General features: G+C 36.1%; 1 protein-coding gene across 1 annotated transcript in view; it reads left to right on the top strand.

Annotated features, from left to right (window-relative positions):
* The window catches only part of MS4A13 (membrane spanning 4-domains A13), a 33172-nt gene extending 11277 nt beyond the window's left edge, over positions 1-21895 (top strand). The window contains exons 5-6 of the mRNA XM_047774302.1: positions 6239-6334; positions 21821-21895. Of these exons, the coding sequence (XP_047630258.1) occupies positions 6239-6334; positions 21821-21895 (171 nt within the window). The remainder of the gene's footprint in view (positions 1-6238; positions 6335-21820) is intronic.
* The last annotated feature ends 213 nt before the right edge of the window (positions 21896-22108 follow it).

Below are 22108 nucleotides of genomic sequence, written 5' to 3'. Positions count from 1 at the left end.
AACTGAAGCTGTAGCTAATGAATTGGGATGAAAACTAGGAAAGTGAAGCAGAAGATACAAGAGTAGGGAGTTCCCATCGTGGCGCAGTGGTTAACAAATCCTACTAGGAATCATGAGGTTGCGGGTTCAATCCCTGCCCTTGCTCAGTGGGTTGACAATCCGGCGTTGCTGTGAGCTGTGGTGTAGGTCGCAGACGCGGCTCGGATCTTGCGTTGCTGTGGCTCTGGCGTAGGCTGGCAGCTACAGCTCCGATTCGACCCCTAGCCTGGGAACCTCCACGTGCCACGGGAGCAACCCAAGAGATGGCAAAAAGACAAAAAAAAAAAAGAAGAAGAAGAAGATACAAGAGTAGGAACGCTTAGGGAAGCCAAACGGTGAAAGAGCCTTATTTATTCTTTGATTTCCCTTCTTTTCCTTGACTCTCATATTGGTATCTCCTTCCTTGAACATATCAGCACTTAAGACAAGGATGCAAGTGAGATTGGTGAGCTCTTTGGGCTTTTCTGTGGTCTGGTCAGAGGGCTGGTCTCCATATACTTCATCTCTGCTTCCTCAGGTTTTCCTGGGGTTCTTAACTGAGAGGACCATGTTAGGACTGGGCACTTTCATAATACTGTGACTTGGCTCAAGACTGGACCTCATGTACAGACCTCTCTACAATCCTTAAACAGCTTAAAGATAGTTTCCAACATCTTTCAGGTATCTTAGAAGCTTAAACTTGTAGGAGACAAGATGGTGGAGTAGAAGGACCTTGAGCTCATCTCCTGTCACGATCATACCAAAATCAGAACTAACTTCTCAACAATCATTGATTAAAAAAAAAAAGGACTGGGACATACCAAAAAAGATATTCCACATCCAATGACATAAAGAAGAAACCATGATGAAATGGTAGGAGCATCCCACTCACTGTATAATCAAATCCCATATCACACAGGTGGGCAACCCACAGACTGGGAGATAAGTATATCACAGAGGTTCTCCCCACATCAGGCTCCCCAGCCTAGGGGTCCAACATCAGGAGGATGAGCCCCCAGAGCATTTGTCATTGAAGGCCATCATGACTTGATTGTAAGAGTTCCACAGGACTGGGAGAAACTGGGTAAACATAAAGTCTTGCCTGCACTGGGACTCAGGGCAAAAGCAGTGACTTCATAGGAGCCTGGACCAGACCTACCTGATGGTCCTGGAGAGTCTTCTAGGGAGGCAAGAGGAAGGGGAGCAGCTGTAGCTCCCTCTAGGGTCATAAAAGCTGGTTGTGTATATATCAGAGAGTATTCATCTGCATGAACTCTCCTCAAGGCAGATGTCTTGCTTGGGTGATTAGCACCAAGACCTGGCCCCACCCAACAGCCTTTAAACTCCAGTGCTGGCACACCTTAGGACAAAGAACTAACCAGGTGGGAACACAGCTACACCCATGAGCAGACAGGCCTGACCCACAGGCACCTCTAGACATGCCCTTTTACATGGTGTTGCCCACCAGAGAACCAAGACCCAGCTCCACCCACCAGTGGATCGGCACCAGGCCATCCCACCAGGAAGACTGCACAAGCCTCTAAACTAGTCTCAGCCATTGGGCGAGAGGAGACACCAGAAGCAAGAAAACTGATCCCATAGCCTGCAAAACTGAGCCTACAAACACAGTTCAGAATCTAACCTGGGACCAGCTGGTCCCTGACCCTTGGGTCACTAAAGGGGAGTATATTGCTCAGATACAAAGGACACCACCTACAGAAGGCCATTTCTTCAATGTAGAGAAGTGTAACTAACCTAGCAAGTACATAAAAATAAAAAAAAGAAATTTAAACAAGATGAGAATGCAAAGAAACATGTTACAGATGAACAAACACTATTAAACCCCAGAAGAAAGAGTAAGTGAAGTATAGATAGACAGTTTACTCAAGAAAGAGTTCAGAGTAATGATCATAAAGTTGACCCAAGAGCTCTGGAAAAGAATGGATGAACAAAGATGTTATAAGAGGTTTTTGACAAACAGAAAATATAAACCAAAAAACAGAGTTGAAGAATACAATAACTGAAATAAAATATACACTAGAAGGAGTCAAGAGCAGAATAAGTGAGGTAGAAGAAAGCATCAGTGAGCTCAAAGACAAAAGTGGTGGAAATCACTGCCACAGAACAGGAGAAAAAGAAGAATGAAAAGAAATGAGGACAGTTTAAGAGACCTCTGGGATAACATCAAACACAACATTTGCATTATAGAGGTCCCAGAAAGAGAAGGAGGGGTAGAGAAGATAATTGAATAAATAATAACCTGAAAACTTGGGAAAAGAAACAGTCACTCAACTCCAGGAAGTGCAGAGAGAGTCCCATACAGGATTAACCCAAGGAGAAACACACAAAAACACATAGTAATCAAATTGACAAAAATTAAAGGTAAAGAGAAAATATTAAAAGCAACACAGAAAAAGCAACAAATAACATACAAGGGAACCCCCATAAGACTGTCAGCTGATTTTTCAGCATAAACTGCCTGCCAGAAGGGAATTGCATAATATATTTTAAATGATGAATGGAAAAACCTACAACCAAGAATATTCTACCCAGAAGGGCTCGCACTCAGATTTGACAGAGAAATCAAAAGCTTTCCAGACAAGCAAACGCTAAAAGAATTTAGTACCATCAAACCAGCTCTACAACAAATGCTAAAAAACTTCTCTGGGTGAAAAAGAAAAGGGCACAATGAGAAACAAGAACATCATGAAATGGGAAAGCTCAACAAAGTCAGTAAAGGCAAACATACAGTAAAGATAGAAAACAGTAATCATGAGAGGAAGAGTGTACAAATTAAAATGTATTTTTAATTAGGAGACCAGCAACTTAATCATATAAAAACTAAAACCTAATGGTACAAAACCTAATGGACTTATGTACAAAAACCTAGTGGTAACCACAAACCAAAAATCTATAATAGGTATACACAGAAAAAAAGAAAAAGGAATCCAAACACAATACTAAATATACTCATCAAATCACAAGAGAAAAGGGAAACAAACAAAAAAGACTGACATAAATCCATAACAGTTAATAAAATGGCAATAAGAACATGCATGTTGATAATTACCTTAAATGTAAACAGATTAAATGCTCCAACCAAAACACTTAGACTGGTTGAATGAATACAAAAACAAGACCTGTATATATACTGTCTACAAGAGATACACTTCAGATCCAGAGACATACACACTGAAAGTGATAGGATGGAAAAGGGTATTCCATGCAAATGAAAATCAGAAGTAAGCTGGAGTAGCAATGTGATACACCACATTAACAAATTGAAAAATAAAAACCATATGATCATATCACTAGATGCAGAAAAGCTTTTGACAAAATCCAATACCCAATTCGGATTTAAAAAAAAAAAAAAAACCCTCCAGAAAATGGGCTTAGAGTGAACTTCCTACCTTAACATAATAAAGTCCATACATGGCAAAAGCACAGCTAATATCATTCTCAATGGTAAAAAAGTGAAGGCATTTCTGCTAAGATCTGGAACAAGACAAGATGTCCACTTTCACCACTTTTATTCAACATCATTTTGGAAGTCCTAGCTAAAGCAATTAGAGAAGAAAAAGAAACAAAAAGAAGCCAAACTGGACAGGAAGAAGTAAAACTGTCACTGTTTGCAGATGACATGATATTATACATAGGAAATCATAAAGATGCTACCAGAAAACTACTAGAGCTCATCAATGAATCTGGTAAAGTGGCAGGCTACAAATTTAATGCACAGAAATCACTTGTGTTTCTATACATTAACAACAAAGAGTGCGAAGAGAAATGAAGGAAGCAATCCTGTTTATCATCACATCAAAAATAATAAAATACCTAAGAATAAACCTACCTACAGAGGCAAAAGACTTGTACTATGAAAACTGTGAGACACTGATGAAAGAAATTGAAGATGACACAAAAAGATGGAATGATATACCATGTTCTTGAATCAGAAGAATCAATTTTGTCAAAACGACCATACTGCCCAAAGCAATCTACAGATTCAATGCAATCACTATCAAATTACCAATGTCATTCTTCACAGAACTAGAACAAAACATTCTTAACTTGTATTGGAAACATAAAAGTTCCCAAATAGCAAAAGCAATCTTGAGAAAGAAAACAGATCTAGAGGAATTAGGGTACATGACTTCACACTATACTGAGAAGCTATAGTAATCAAAACAGTATGGTACTGGTACAAAAACAGACATATAAATCAATGACACCAGGGTAGAGAGCCCAGAGATAAACCCACACTACCTATTGTCAAATAATCTATGACAAAAAAGGCAAGAATATATAATGGAGTAAAGACAGCCTCTTCAATAAGTGGTCCTGGGGAAAATGAACAGCTAATTCATATAAAAGAATGAAATTAGAATATTCCCAGATACCATATACAAAATATTTTCAAAATGGATTAAAGGTCTAAATGTAAGACTGGATATTATAAAATGCCTAGAGGAAAACATAGGCAGAACACTGTTTGATGTAAATTGCAGCAATATCTTTTTGGATCCATCTCCTACAGTAATGGAAATATAAACAAATGGAACCTAATTAAACTTAAAAACTTTTGCACAGCAAAGGAAACCATAAAATGAAAAGAAAGCCTACAATGGGAGAAAATATTTGCAAATGATGCAATTGACAGGGGATTATCCATCTCCAAAACATACAAACAGCTTATCCAGCTCAATATCAAATGAACAAAAACAACCCAATCAAAAAAGTGAGCAGGATATCTACTAGACATTTCTCCAAGAAAGACAAACATATGACCAAAAGGCCCTTAAAAATACTCAACATCACTAATTATTAGAGAAATACAAATCAAAATTACAATGAAGTATCACCTCATCCCAGTCAGAATGGCCATCATCAAAAAATCTGCAAAAGATAAATGCTTGAGTGGATGTGAAGAAAAAGGAACTCTCCTACACTGTTGGTGGAGATGTGTGTGTAAATTAGTACAGGCACAATGGAAAACAGTATGGAGGTTTCCTTATAAAACAGAAAATGGAACTATCACATGATCCAGCAATGCCAATATCTGGAGAAAACCGTAATTCATACACCTCAGTGATTCATTGCAGCACTATTTACAATAACCAAGACAATAAAAAGATACATACACCTCAGTGATTCATTGCAGCACTATTTACAATAACCAAGACATGGAAACGACCTAAATGTCCACCAACAGAGGAATGGATAAAGACGTCATACATATATACAATGGAATGTTACTCAGCCATAGAAAAGATCAAAATAATGCCATTTGCAGCAACATGGATGGACCTAGAGATTATTATACTAAGTGAAGTAAGTCAGAGAAAGACAAATATTATATGATATTACCTATATGTAATAAAAATGATATGAAATAACTTACTTATAAAACAAGCTCACAGGTTTCAAAATCAAACTTATGGTTACCATAGGAGAAGCCATGGGAGGAGGGATAAATTAGGAGAGTGGGAATAACATACATACTACTGTATACAAAACAGATTAATAAAAGGACCTACTATATAGCATAGGGAAGTCTACTCAATAGTTTCTAATAACCTATATGGGAAAAAAGAAACGATAAATGTATATGTATAACTGATTCACTTTGCTCAAACTAATACAGCCTTGTAAGTAACTATACTCCAAAAATTGTTTTTAAATTCAAAATGAAAAATTACAAATTACAACTTGACACGACATATATTCAAAGGATCGTAAGAGACAAGCAACTATACTCCAATGAAATGGAGAACCTGGAAGAAATGGACGAATTCTTACAAAGTTACAGTCTTCCAAAGACAGACAAATCATGATACCACTAATAAATGGAATCTTAAAATACAAACGAGCTTATTTACAAAACAGACCCATAGATGTAATAGAGGACAGACATAATGTTATCAGAGGGGAGAAGGTGGGGAGGGATAAATTAGGAGTTTGGGGATTGCCATATACACACTACCATATACCAACAAGGACCTATTGCATAGCATGGGAAACTGCACTCAGTCTTTTGTAATAATCTGTAAGGGAGAAGAATCTGAAGAAGAATATATACATATTAAAAGAATATATAATATTGAATCACTGTGCTGTACACCTGAAAGTAACACAACTATAAATGAACTGTACCTCAATAAGTTTTTTTTATATTTTTTTACAAAGATAATAATGCAAGTATCTCCCTATTTTCTGGTTTCAGAAACTTGGGAGAGAAATTTCACGTGTTTTACTGGGCTTCTACCCCTTGGAATTGGGTATCTCATTCACATACACAATCTTCAGCTGTGTTGGTTTGGTAAGTGTTTATTTAACTCTCTGGCAAATCAAGAGACATAGATTTCTAGGAAGCAAACACTATGGGGACATGAAATGTTCTGATACAGTGTGTTTAGAACTAATAAAAAATGAATATGTAATTTTTACTTCACTTTTTAATATTCTTTATAAAATTACAAAAGAAATGCATAAAACAATATTTAAAAGTAAAAAGAAAGAGCAAGAGGTTATTTTCCTTTTAATGTAGTCCTCATCATGCTCTCATTTATCAAAATCTACACAAAAAGGCACATACAGTTATTTTACTAATTGTGTGATCATACTGTTTTGTCACATGCATTTTTCTTAACTATCATCTTTATAAAATAATATCTAAACAAGGCCTTTTCTTTTTGCTTTTTTTTTATTTTTAGGGCCACACCTGAAGTGTGTGGAGGTTCCCAGCTAGGGGTTGAAGCTAAGCTGCTGCTGCCTGCCTAGGCCACAGCCATAGCAACATGGGGTCTGAGCTGCATCAGTGACCTACACCACAGCTCAAGGCAATGCTGAATCCTTAACCCACTGGGCGAGGCCAGGGATTGAAGCTGCATCCTCATGGATACTAGTTAGGTATGTTACTGCTGAGCCACAATGGGAACTCCTCTGAACAATGCCTTTTAATAGCATCATACTCTTCCTTAGTATTCCTTTTAACATTCCTTTCTGCTGCTGCATACTTAACTTTTGTCTAGTTTAACTTATAAACCATGATGCCGTGAAAATCCCACTATGTGTGTGCCCATCCCATATATGTATGCAGTAATACTTTTTTCTTTGCAGATAAGATCAGTATTTCTATAGGTGGTTGATTCCTAGAAATGTAACTGGAAGTTTAATAATATCCTAAAATGCTGTATTAATTCACAATACCACAAAAGTTTATGAGACTGGTTATTTCTTCTCAAGCTTAAAGGTTAGATATCTGGAGTTCCTGCTGTGGCAGAGTGGATTAAGAATCCAACTGCAGCAGCTTGGGTCACTGCAGAGGTGCAGATTTGATCTCTCCCCAGCTTTGTGGGTTAGAGGATCTGGCATGGCCAAAGCTGCAGGATAGGTTGCAGCTGCATCTCAGAATCAATCCCTAGCCTGGGAACTTAACATATGCCATGGGTGTGGCCATTAAAAAAAGAAAACTACACAGTCATTTATTCTTCCTTCTTATGGAGGGCCCACTATTTACTAAGCATTGTAATAGGCACTGAGGACACAATGATTAACATAACAACATCCCAGCCCTCAGGGTGCCTGCATTCCAGTGGGAGAGAAAGACTATAAACAAACAAATACATAATAATTTCAGGAAGTCGAAAAATATCATACAGTAAAATGAAACACAGTAAGAAGATAAGGCAAAGGTTATTTTTCCTAAGATGGTAAGGGAACACCCACTGAGCAGAGACCAACTGAAGTACGTAAGTAACTATGAGACTACATGTAAAAAGGTTTTTCCAAGAATAGGGAATGATAGGACTTCCAGAATGGCTGGATGAGGATATGGCAAATTTCCCTAAAAGTAAATTATAAAGCTGGATGAAATTGTTGATAAACATCCTTTTAAAGATTCTGGAAATATACCAGATCATACAGCAAATTGAGAAAGGTTTGTTTAAGAAAATTTACCGAACCTTTAAGAACAGTGGATGTCTGTGACATTTTATCCTGGGACTGTTCCAGTTCTTCCAGCTCCCCTCCTCAACACCAACTTCCATTCTGCAGAAGTTTACCTAGATGTGTCAGACTGTGAGGACCAGCAGCCTCCTTTCTGGAGAGGGCTGATTTTATTTGGAGTGGAGCTCCTAAAGTTTTATGAACAGGGATGTTATTAAAACAATAATGGTCTCACTTGTAAACAATCTGGAAAAGCCAATATAACACCTAGCCTATAACACCTTATTATGATACTTATTATGGCAAGAAATCAGAAACCAGCTAGAAACTTACCAAGGATATTCTAAGAATAAGATTCTTATAGTGGGCCTTGATAATATCCTATTTATCCCTCATGGCCTGAAAGATTACTAAAGTGCATGAGGCTGTGCATGCACCAAGGACACTGGAGAGGGCCCTGGTAGGCTCTTACTCCTGACTGAGTAAGAGGCCTTGTACCACACAAAGTAAAAGATGTGATACATTTATAGATGGCCTAAACTTTGAATGCTTTTCTTAAGTTACACTTATTCATTGATAAATGGTGGTTGTCTTATTGGCTTAAGGTATATGTTACTTTGCTAAGGTTATCGTAACAAACTACCACATACTGGGGGCTTAAATAACATAAACTTGTTTTCTTAACAACTCTGAAAGCTGGAAGTATAAGATTAAGATGTTGGCAATGTTGGTTTCTTCAAAGGCCCCTTTCCTTGACTTTCAAACTGCTTTCTTCTTTCGGTGTCATCACATGGTCTTCCTTCTGTATGTGTGTGTGTCATAATCTCCTCCTATGACAAGGACATCAGTCATATTGAGTAAGGCCCACACTAATGACTTCATCATCGTAACTTCTTTACTGCTTTAAAGACCCTATCTCCAAATACGGTCACATTCTGAGACACTGGGGATTAGAACTTTAACATGAACTTTAGGAGGACACGATTCAGCCCAGAGCAAGATGTTTAAGCATAACCTCTAACCAGTCATTACTGACCACTTAGGCTGACCCAGGGGAGAACCTAGGAAACTAGCCTTAAATATAAAAACAGAATTAAAAACTACAAAAAAGTAAGCATAAAATATCAGAGGCTACATACTGCAGTCCACAAAATTTCTACAGGCAAGTCACAAAAGAAAGCAGTAACAACCACTCCAGAGGAAAGATGAGGCAATCAGAATCCAAAGTTGCTACAACATATTATCTAAAATATCCATTTTTCAATAACAACAACATATGATATGCAAAGAAAAGAAAATAGTGACCCATACACATGAAAAAAAGCAGTCAATAGATATTGTGTTTGAGGGGAGGAAAAGGCAAAAGTTGGACTTCACAAAGAAAGACTTCGAAGAATTAAAGGTAAACTTGTTTAAAGAATTAATGGATGATATAATGACTAATCAAATAAGAATATTAGGAGTTCCCATTGTGGCTCTGTGGGTTATGAAACCAACTAGTATCCATGAGGATGCAGATTTGATCCCTGGCCTTGCTCAGTGAGTTAAGGCTCTGATGTTGCAGTAAGCTGTGGTGTAGGTCACAGATGCAGCTCGGATCCCATGTTGCTGTAACTGTGGTGTAGGCTGGCAGCTGCAGCTCCAATTCAACCCTTAGCCTGGAAACTTCCATATGCCACAGGTGCAGCCCTGAAAATAAAAAAAAACAGATATCAGTGTCTATTCTGTTGATGATAGCAATGGTATCATGCTGTTTCTATGTGTCTAAATTTATCAAATTGTACATATGAAATATATATAGTTCTTTGTATATCAGCTATGCCTCATTGAAGCTGTTACTTTTTTGATAAATAAGAATATCAATAAAAGAGAAATTATTAAAAAGAACCAAATGGAAATTCTGCAATTTAAAAATATGATAAATGATATGAAAAACTCATTAGAGGAGCGTCAAGAGCAAATCTGAGCAGACAGAAGGAAAAATCAGCAAACGTGATAGAACATTTTAAATCATCTAGTCTAAAGAACAGAAATAAAAATGAACAGAGCCTCATAGATATGGAGGACACCATCTAGTGCACCAACATATGCATAATGAGTCCCAGAAAATGGAGCAATGAGAAGAAAACTTGAAGAAATAATGGCCAAAAATTTCCCATATTTGTTGAAAAATATTCTATCCATCTAAGAAATTCAATAATATCTTCTTAGAATAAACACAGAGATTTACCCCTAGATGCTTCAGAGCCACTCTGATTAAAAAGGGAAAATCTTGGGAGTTTCCTTTTGGTGCAGTGGATTAAAGATCTGGCATTGTCTTTACAGCAGCTTGGGTAGCTGCTGTGGCATAGGTTTGACCTCTGGCCTAAGAACTTCCACATGATGTGGGTGCAACCAAAAAAAAAAAAAGCCAACCAACCAAAAAAAAAAAAAAACCTTAAAAGCAGCAAGAGAAAAATGACTTTATTTGCAGTGTAAACCACAATAAGATTAATAGTTAGACTCATCAGAAACAATGGCGGCTTAAGGCAGTGGGATGGTGTACTAAAGTTTTGGAGGAAAATACAGTCAAGCATGAATTCTACATCCTTTAAAACTATCCTTCAAAGATGAAGGTGAAATAAAGGCATAACACAGATAAACAAAGACAGTGAATATGTGGCCAGCAGAACTTCTTTACAGGAAATGTTGAAAGAAATTTGTTTGACCGAAAGAAAGTGGTATCAGATGGAACTCAAATATACATGAAATAATTAAAGAGCATCAATAAAGATAATTATGTTGATGACTATAAAAATAGTATAAATATGTCTTTTGTTCTTTCTTGACTGACTTAAAAGACAATTTCATAAATTGTTCTGGGCTCACCCAAATAATCCAAGATAATCTCCTTATTTTAAGGTCATGCTCTTATCAACTTTAATTCATGTCACAGCTGCTCAGCTCTGCCTTATAACATGAGTAGCCATAACCAGTATTAAAATGAATGGATATAGCTTTGTTCCAGTAAAATCTTACAGAACAGGTAGTGGGCCATGTTTGGTTCATTTGCCATAGTTTGCCAACCTCTGATCTATAGATACATATTTTCTACTTTTTTTCTGAAATTTTAAAAGAGATAAGAATTATAACACTATCTTGTTAGTTATATAACATATTTAGGTTTAATATATATGGCAATAATAGCACAAAGGAAGGGGAAGGAATACTGAGACATGAGAACAAAGTTTCTATATTTCACTGGAATTAAATTAGCATTCAAGTGGAGCAGATTGTGATAAATTAAAATGCATGTTGTAATCCCTGACCAATGACTCAGAAAATCCAAAATATTATACTAACAAAATTAACAAATTAAGATAATACACAAAAAGTATCTAATTTTTAAAAAACAGATAAAGGAACATAAGACATGAGACATATAGAAAACAAATAGCTAAATGTCAGACATAAATCCAGCATTTCAATAATAACATTAAAACTAAGAGATATTAAGTACCTAAAAGAATGACTATATTTCAAAATACAATTCTATAAGATGATAATAACTATGGATAAGAGAAATTTCTCACACACTCCTAGTTGTAATATAAATTATTGCAACAACCTTGAAAACCTATTAGGCATTATATACTGAAAGTTAAGATGTGCATACCCTATTAGTAATTCATTCCTTATTATTTACTCAACAGAAGTGTGTACACATGTAGCAAGATATACTTCCAGGAAATACATATATAGTTTATTCATAATAATCCCAAAGTGGAAATGCATTCAGTAAATGGTGGATATACTGAGGTCTATAATTCTATGAAATTCTACATAGTAATTAAAATGAGCTATACTGACGCTTAAAAACATAGACGAGCCTCATACATACAATGTTGAATAGTGAAAAGTGACTCAAAAGAATGCATACTTTTTTATTCCGTTCACATGAAGTTTAAAATCAGGCAAAATGGAAACTAAGCCACAATGTTTAGGAAGCTGTTGATAAAATGAGAAAGAAAAGATGTTGATAAAATTAGAAAGAAAAGATGGATTACCTAAAAGTCAAAATGACTGTTACTTTCAGCGGGAAGGAACAGATAATAACTGGGAATATTACAAAGTGATTTCTAGGGTACTGGCTGTTCATATTGCAGAAGACTATGAATATTTATTATAAAACCCTAGAGTATACCAGAGGTTACACGAGGTTCTATAGGAATTAAGAGAGTGGATTGAGGTAGAGATGAAACAGAAAGAACACAAATGTCACTTTAACATTTTATTCTGTAAACATCAGTATCATATTTTTTAAAAACTAAGTACTTATATGTATGATATTAGGAATCAATGTGATTTATAAGAGGTTATTTTTTTTTTCAGTGTCGCAAAAATGAAGACACTCACACAGAGGAAGCTGAAAGTACTCTTTAAAAACTTAGAAACGTGAGATTTTTCCCTAGCACTCTTACCTGATGTGGGCCCTAATGATATATCTGTGTAAGAAAACGCTACAAAGCCCACAGATTTTCTGCAAAAGAAAATACACAAGGTGAATTTTTCTTATCAGTATTCAAGAAAATTCTTTGCACATATTTTTGTAGGCTCCAATTGGAAATCTTTTCCCTAATTAAATATGATATCATTACAAGGAAGAATTTATTTTCTTGATACTCTGGATAGCTGTCACCTTTTCCTACTGGAGCTTTAGTAAAAGACCGTTGAATAGATTTGTGATTTTCTCTAGAGTGCAAGCTACACAAACTTGGAGGATGATATTGTATGATTATCAGGAGAATTTTAAATTATTTATGCCTCTACAAGTAAAGAGTACATTTCAACTTGTGTTCTTCTACTTGAACTAGCTTCTACCTGAACAAAGTATGAATCAAATGACATCCACTTTATTGTCCCCCATTGTTCTTTAACTGCTCCCTTCCTCATTAAAGTTCCATTCTGCCCTGAAAGTCTCTGCTGTCTTTCTTCCCTTTCATCCCTGCTTCTTATTTCGTCTCATCCCTTGGATCACTGTTCAATTGCTTTGCAAAGTAAACAGGATGCGTTTCCATATGAAGGAAGATTTCCCAAGGAATTGTTGTGAATTGAGATGTCCTTTCTTCAAATATGGAATTTCAGAAAGCATTGCTCAGCAGTATTAATCATGCTTGTGAGTATATGCAGCTCTTTTTAAGTGTGCTGCTGTTTTTTGTTTTCGGTCTTGTCTCTCATGAGCTTTCATCTGTTGTTATCTAATACTACAAATTAAGATTTCGTCATACTAAGAATTTCAATGCTTAGCTCATGAGTATCAGCTTCACACACATTGTCTGTGTTCCAATGAATATATTAAACTTTGGAGTATCAAAAATTAGCAAGGTACCTCATTACAAAGAGTTTTTATTTCAGGAGAGGAAACAAACAGGTAACAAATCAATACAGATTATGCAGCATGATACATGTATTAACAGAAGTATGAAAATATTGAAGTAGCACAGAAAAAATAATGATCCTTCCATTGGGGAATAAGAGGAAATAAAGCTTTATGAAGAATATGGCCTCTGAGCAGGGAATTAACTGTACTTTACCAAACAGATTGAAAGGTGGGAGGACATTTCAAATAGAAGAATTAGCTAATGCATGTGAAAAAGATCATAGTATATTCCAGTAGCTAATAAAATAATGAAAGAGGGATTAAGATGGCAGAATAGAAGGACCGGAGCTCACCTTCTCTCATAAAAACAATAGAATTACAACCAAATGCTGAACAACCTTCAACCAAATGGACTGAAAACTTCAAAAAAAATATATCCTATTCCAGAAGACAAAGAAGGGGCCACATCAAGATGGTAGGAAGGGTGATTATGTGATATAAGCAACCCCATACCCACCAGGTGGGAAGCCCACAGACTGGAAAGTAACTGTATCACAGAGACTCACTTACAGGAGTGAGAGAACTGAGCCCCACATGAGGTCCCCATGCCTAGGGATTCGGGATTGGGAGAAAGAGACTCCAGAGCATCTGGCATTGAAGACCAGTGGGACCTGTGTGCAGGAGCTCCATTGGACTGGCTGGGGGAAAGAGAGAAACCATTCTTGAAAGGTACACATGGGCTTTCATGTGCCCTGGGTCCCAGGGCAGCATGGAGGCTCTGTGGGAGTCTGGGTCAGACATGACTGCAGTTCTTGGAGGATCTCCTGGGAAAATGGGGTGACTGTGGTTCGTTGTGGGGGAAGGATATTGGAAGCAAGGGTCTCGGGAGTATTCATCAGCATGTGTTCCTCTAGAGGTGGACACTTTGGGAGAATCTGGCCCCACATCAGCACTGAGAAGCCTCAGACCAAACAATAATCCAGGTGGGATCACAGCCCCATCCATCAGTAAACAGGCTACCTAAAGACCCCCCAGGCACACAGCCACCTCTAATCTCACCAAGAGACAAAGCCCCACCCACCAGAGGGAGAGAAATAAGTGCCACCTACCAGTGGGCAGGCACCAATCCCTCCCATCAGGAAGCCTACAGTAAGCCCCCATACCAATTTCAGCCACAGGGGGAGCAGATACCAGAAGTAAGAGAGGCTAAACTCTATTGTCTGCAAAAAGGAGACCACACCAAAAACATATAAAAATGAAAAGGCAGAGAACTGTAACTCAGATAAGGGGACAAGAAAACCCCCAGAAAAACAGCTAACTGATCTGGAGATTATCAGTCTCCAGGAAACGGACTTTAGACTGCTAATGCTGAAGATGATGCAAGACATTGGAAATAAACTACAGGCAAAGATTGATAATTTACAGCAAACATTGAGCAAAGAAATACAAGATTTAAAACTCAAGCAAGCAGAGATGCAAAATACAATAAATGAAAAAAAAATTTATTAGAAGCAACCAATAGCAGAATACAGGAGGCAGAAGAATGAATAAGCAAAGTGGAGGACAGACTAGTGGAAATCACTGATGTGGAACAGAGAGAAAAAAGATTGAAAAGAAATGAAGACAGTCTCAGAGAACTCTGGGACAATGTTGAATGCAACTACATCCATATTACAGGGGTGCCAGAAGGAGAAGAGAGAGAGAAAGGGACAGAAAATATTCAGAGATAATAGCCAAAAACTTCCCTAAAATGGGAAGGGAACCATTCACTCAAATCCAGGAAGCACAATGAGTACCATATAAAATAAACCCAAGGAGGAACACCCCAAGACACATATTAATCAAACTGACCAAAATTAAGGACAAAAAAAAAAATACTGAAAGCAGCTAGGGAAAAGAAACAAATAACATACAAGGGAACCCCAATAAGACTATTGGCAGATTTTTCAGCAGAAATTCTGCAGGCCAGAAGGGCATGATATACTTAACATGAAGAAAGGAAAAAAACCTCCAACCAAGATTACTTTACCCAGCAAGGTTCTCATTCACATTTGAAGGAGAAATAAAAAGCTTTACAGATAAGCAAAAGCCAAGAGAATTCAGTACCACTAAACCAGCTTTACAACAAATACTAAAGGAACTTCTCTAGGCAGAAAAGAAAAGGCCACAACTAGAAACAAAAATATCACAAATGACAAGGCTCACCAGTACAGGCAGGTATACAGCAAAGGTAGGAAATCATCCACACACAAATATGCTACCAAAATCAGAAATCATGAAAAGAGGTGGGTACAAATGCAGGACACTGGAGATGCACTTGCAATTAAGAGACCAACAACTTAAAACAATCTCATATGTATATAGACTCCTATATCAAAACCTCAGGGTAACTGCAAACCAAAAATCTACAATTGATACACACACAAATAAGAAAAATCAACTCAAATACAACACTAAAGATAGTCATCAAACCACAAAAGGAGAGAACAAGAGAGGAAGGGACAAAAAAGACCAACAAAAACAAATCTAAAACAGTTAATAAAATGGCATTAAGAACATACATATCAATAATTACCTTAAATGTAAATGGACTAAATGCCCCAACCAAAAGACATAGACTGGCTGAATGGATACAACAACAGACCCATATATATGCTGTCTTCAAGAGACCTACTTCACTTCTAGGCACACAAACGAATTGAAAGTGAGAGGATGGAAGGAAATATTCCATGCAAATGGGAATCAAAAGCTGGAGTAGCAATGCTCATATCAGACAAAATAGACCTTAAAATAAAGGATATTGTAAGAGACAAAGAAAGACATTACATGATGATCTAAGATCAATCCAAGAAGAAGATACAACAATTGTAAATGTATATGTACCCAACATAGATCACCTCAATATATAAGGCAACTGCTAAGAACCTTGAAATGAGAAACTGACAATAACACAATAATAATGGGGGACTTTAACACCCCACTTACAGCAATGGACAGATCATCCAGACAGAAAATCAACGAGGAAACACAGGCCCTAAATGAAGCATTAGACCAGATGGACGTAATAGATACTTATAGGACATTTCATCCAAAAGTAGTAAAGTAATAACAGAAGAGAAAAAGATCAAGAGTGAAAGTAGGAGACCTAGGAATAGATCAGATGATAGAGTCAAATCATCAAAGACTGATGACTAAAGTACTTTGCAGACAATAGGAAATCACTAAGAGCTTTTACGGAGGAAATGATAGGCTTGTATTTACCCTTGAAAAAGTATTAAATAGAGGGAAATGTGTTCAAAAGGTAAATTTAATAAGAACTAGAGTATAGGTGATAGTGTCGGATAACTGCCACAATGATTCAGACAAGCAGTGAAAAGAGAGATTAAGTTTTAGTTGTGTTGATTGATTAAACATAAGGTATAAAGAAAAAAAAATCTAAAATCACTCTCCTTTGGAGTGGATAAGCAATGAGATCCTGCTGTATCACACAGGGAACTATATCTAATCACTTGTTATGGAACACGATGGAGGATAATGTGAGAAAAATAATGTATATATATGAATAAATAGGTCACTTTGCTGTACAGCAGAAATTTACAGAACATTGTAAATCAACTATAATTTTAAAAAAATTTTAAGTCACTCCCCAGTTTCTGAATTGGGTGACAGCTGCAGTGATGCAAAATGCAGGAGACCTAGCAGGATTGGATAAAATGATAAATTCTATTTTGAATAAGTTGAGTTTGAGATAACTATAAGATATTAAAGTAGAGGTGTCTATTAGACAGCTGAAAATACGTAACTGGAGATTGAAGAAAGGTTAACTATGTAGGAAGGGATTGATTTTGATGGTAATTAAAAATATGGAAATAGGAGGGTTTGTATTTCCAGCAGTTCAAAACTAGGTTCTTGCAGCAAAGCCTCCTACAAAGAACACAACAAAAGCAAGCCAAAAATTTTAAACAACATCTGTTTGAAGGTGTTGGAAATCTAGGATTTGAGGGAGCTGGAATTTAAAAAAACTGAAAGTCCAGAATTGAAACCAAAGGATGATCCAGGTTTTTAGCCTAACTTTTCCCAAAAATGCATTTTCTGAATCACAAAGAGCAGATGAGAGGTTAAGAAGCTAAGAGCTTCTGATATTCTTAAAAGATTGTAAAGACTACATTGGGACCTCAGGCTCATGAGAGCACAAGAAGTTCATAGACACCCAGGACTTTCTGTTCTAATTCTTACAAGGGCTATATCCTAACAGTAAAAGTGAGAAAAATAAGACATCCCTCTCATAGTCTGATGCTCAGCTCAGTTACAGGTTGTATTAAAGTGAGCTTCTGCAAATCTAACATTCTACCAAAGCAAATATAAATCATTTCTAGAGGAGGATAGCATTATCCAGAGCAAGTTATCACTACAATTTTCCTACACAATGTCTGCAATTCAATAATAGTAAAATAAAAATTAACTTAAATCCAAGAAAAAATACAAGCCCACAATAGGTCCAAAAAATGGATTTATAAAATCTTAAATGACAAGATTTCAGCAGAGAAATGAAAATTATTTTTTAAAGAAGAATCAAGTGTAAATGAGAACTATCACAATAACTGAAGTTACGGTCTAAATACATAACTGTAACAGCAATTAGACAAAGCTGACAAATAAGTAAGCTGGAAGAAAGAGCAAAAGGAAAAAATTAGATTGAAACATTGATAAAGTGTTGGAAAATGCAGTGTGGGGATAGACAAGGTAAGAGATACATGATGCTGGTGAAAAGTTCCAATACCATGTATTTGGAATTTCAAAAGGAGAGTAGAAATAAGAGAAAATAAGTAATATTTAAAGAGATTATATCTTGGAATTTTCTCAAGTTGATAAAAAATTGCAAAGTATAGATTCAAGAAGGGTTATAATCCGGAGTTCCCATCGTGGCGCAGTGGTTAACGAATCTGACTAGGAACCATGAGGTTGCAGGTTAAATCCCTGGCCTTGTTCAGTGGGTTAGGGATCCAGCATTGCTGTGAGCTGTGGTGTAGTTTGGCTCGGATCCCTGTGTTGCTGTGGCTGTGGCGTAGGCCAGTGGCTATAGGTCCAATTCAACCCCTAGCCTGAGAACCTCCATATGCTGTGGGAGTGGCCCAAGAAATGGCAAAAAGACAAAAAAATTAAAAAAAATTTAAAAATAAAGAAGGGTTACAATCCTAAGCTAAGTAAATACAAAAAAAAAAAAAAAACCAGCATGAAAATACATCATAGTAAAACTACAAAACCAGCCACAAAAAGTCTTACAAGTAGACAAGGAAAAGAGACATTTTACCTTCAAAGAACAACAGTAAAAAAAAAAAAAATGGTGGCTGACTTGCTAACAAAAATAATAAAAGCCAAATTTATCAACGTTAAATTAAAATTTTAGTAAATGTTCATCAGACAAAAGGGAAATGATCTTAGATGGAAATTTGAAGTGGCAACAAGAAAGGAAAGAATAAAATTTTAAAGGGTAAATGTCTGAGTAAATATAAATAAATAACGACCATGTAAACAATTTTTAGGAATACTAAAATAGATTTAAAAGAGACTTAAATAGCACAAGGAAGGTGATAGGTGTAGTTAAAGTATTCTAGACTCTTTGTCTTGTCTGTAAAGCAGTAAAGAACTAATTTACAACAGCCCTTAATAAAATGAGGGTGCATGTTGTAATCTCTAAGAAAAACACAGAAAGAATACTGAAAGACTATGTAACAACCCAGGAGTTCATTAAAATAAAATAAAAATATGTGAGAAATCTGAAAGGGGGGAAGAAAGTAAAGAAACAGAACATGGGTAAATAAATTAGTATTAGAAAAATTATTAAAGCAAGAAAAATTCTTGGGATGAAGAGGAAATTTCATCAGAAGTGTCAATCCACCAGGAAGATGTAATTCTATATTTGTATGTGAATAATATTAAAATACAAAAAGCAAAAGTTGAGCGAAAATGAGCAACATCATCATGATTATACTGGAAAAATTTTAAGAATTTTTGTCAGTAATTGATGGAACAAGCAGACAAAAATCAGTAGGAATATAGAAGATTTGAATAAAACACAACAATACTCACCCACCTGAATGGCAAAGAAAAGAGTGATAATACCAACTCTTTGTGATCATGTGGAGAACCTGTAACTTATATATGCTGCACGTAGGAATATATTAATTGTTTAAAACACTTTGGATACTAGTTTGAGAATATCCAATATGGAAACTTCAATCCTAGGTTGAAAGGCTAAAAATTTGTACATATTAGCCTATATGTTCAACAAAAGACAGGAATACCCATGGAATAGTCACAGAATCAGTATTCCAAAACCCAACTGGAAAAAAAAAATCTAAAATCCCAAATCCAAATGCTCATCAATGGTAGAATAGATTTCATTAAATAAATTTAACATTGAGCAAACATATTAAGCACAAAGTGGGATTTCCTGTTGTAGCTCAGCGGGTTCAGAACCTGTCAAGTATCCATGAGGATGCAGGTTTGATCCCTGGCCTTGCTCAGTGGGTTAAGAATCCAGTGTTGCCACAATCTGTGGCTCAGATCCCATGTTGCTGTAGCTGTGAAGTAGGCCAGCAGCTGCAGCTCCAATTTGACTCCTAATCTGGGAACTTCCATGTGCTGCAGGTGCAGCCCTAAAAAGAAACGAAAAAAGAAAAAGAAATAAAAAAGAAGTGCAAAGTATTATATACTTCAGGATTCAATTTGGTTAAGGATCAAAAACCAAAAAAAAAAAAAAATGCATGTTGGAAGTCAAGATTGTGGTAACTTTTCAGAATAAAGGATGGAAATTAAACAGCATCATTCTAAATAACCCTCAGGTTAAAGAGAATTTCTCAAGGGGAGTTTTTTAAATGTACATAATAATGAAAATTTGAGCTATCAATTTTTTTTGTGATATAGCTATAACAGTGAAATTTATAGCATTTAATGTTTACACTAGAAAATAGGAACTGTCTTAAATCAACCTAAACTCTGACCTCAAGAAACTAGAAAAATAGCAAAATGAACACAAAGCAAGAAGGAAGTAAGAAATAAAAGGAAATAGTGAAACCTAGGACAGAAAAATAGAAAACAAAACAAAACAAAAAACTGATTCTTGAAAAGACTGATGAAATTGACAAGAGTTTAGGAGGACTGACAAAAGAAACACATTTCTAACTAACATAAGGTATGAAATGAGATATCACTATAGATCTACAGACATCAAAAGTAAGGGAACACTACAGACAACTCTATATGAATAAATTGGACAACTTACTTGAAAGGGTCCAATTCCTTGAAAAGTAAAAAGCTACCACAAATCATTAATATGAAATAGATCATTTTAATAGCCCTAGAAATATTTTTCAAATCTAATTTATAATTTAAAACTGTATGCAAAAAAATTTCCAAGCCTACCTAGTTTCACTGGAGAATTCTATGGAGTATTTTAAGGAAAACTAATGCCAATTCTGCATAATCTCTTTCTGAAATACAGGAGCCAGAAACACTTCCCATTACCCTGATGTCAAAACAATTAAAAATAAAAAAAGAGTAAAAAAAAGAAAAAACCCTACATGAATAAAAATGCAAAGATTTCTTTTAAAAATTAACAATACAATTACTTGAATGGATCTCAAGAGCATTATTCTGAGTGAAAGGCAACCTCAAAAAGGCCACATGTGATATAATCCCACTTACACTGTTTACCCTTGAACAACCCAGGTTCAAACTGCATAGGTCTACTTATAACACATAGTTTTTTTTTCAATAAATGCTGTAGTACTACATGACCTGTGATTGACTGAATTCATGGATGCAGAGCTGCAGATATAGAGAGCCGAGCTGCAGATATAGAGAGCCAACTGTGGGACTTGAGCATCCATGGATTTTAGTATCACTTCTGGGTCCTGGAACCAACCCCCATATTGTTCAAGGGTCAACTGTAAATATATTCTCAAATGACAAACATGGAGATATGGGAAACAGATTCCTGACTGTCAGGGTTAAGGATAGTGGGGATAGACGTGATTAAAACGAAGTAGCATGAGGGACATCTTTGTGATAATGCAATCATTCTGCATATTGATTGTGTCAGAGGTTACATGAATCTACAGGTACGCCCCACTTTTTAAAACTTCACTTTATACTATTTCACTTTTAGGTAAGACCTACCTTAGTACCTGTTTTTGCTGAGAGAAATCTGAAAAGGATTGTCACATTTATGGGGAAAAAAGGGCAAAAAGCAAAAATAGCATTCAGTGTTTATTCTGCAGCAAACAGTTATAGAGGCAGCAAGCTCTCCAAGCAGCAAGAGTGGTACTGCCAAGCTCCTTTCCCAGAAACTATACTTGGCATCTCAGCATTAAGCCACCATACCTTTGAACTGTGTCTCTGAGCATCTGTGCTTTATCTTGATTTATTTTGTGTATCCATTAGCAAGATGTATTTTCTTTTCAAAGGTAATTTCTTTTTTGTTTTGTGCTATTTCAGCTTACCAGAGGTTTTATAGGAACACTCTACTTTCAGGTGGTAGGGGAAATCGGTACACATGATAAAATGACATAGAACTATACTCACACATAGTACTAATATGAAGTTCCTGGTTTGAATAATTATATTATAACTGTGTAAGATGTAACTGTTGGGGATGCTGGGTAAGGAATATATGAGGCCTCTCTGTACTTTGTTATCTTTATGAATCTATAGTTACTACAAAACTAAAAGTAAAAAACAGAAAATTTATGGGTTGTGATATCACAGGGTTGGAGAGGGGCTTCT

Source organism: Phacochoerus africanus, chromosome 4 (assembly GCF_016906955.1).
Source record: "Phacochoerus africanus isolate WHEZ1 chromosome 4, ROS_Pafr_v1, whole genome shotgun sequence".
Classification (NCBI taxonomy): domain Eukaryota; kingdom Metazoa; phylum Chordata; class Mammalia; order Artiodactyla; family Suidae; genus Phacochoerus; species Phacochoerus africanus.
The sequence above is the reverse complement of the archived record's forward strand: the minus strand, read 5'-3'. Positions and strand labels throughout refer to the sequence as shown.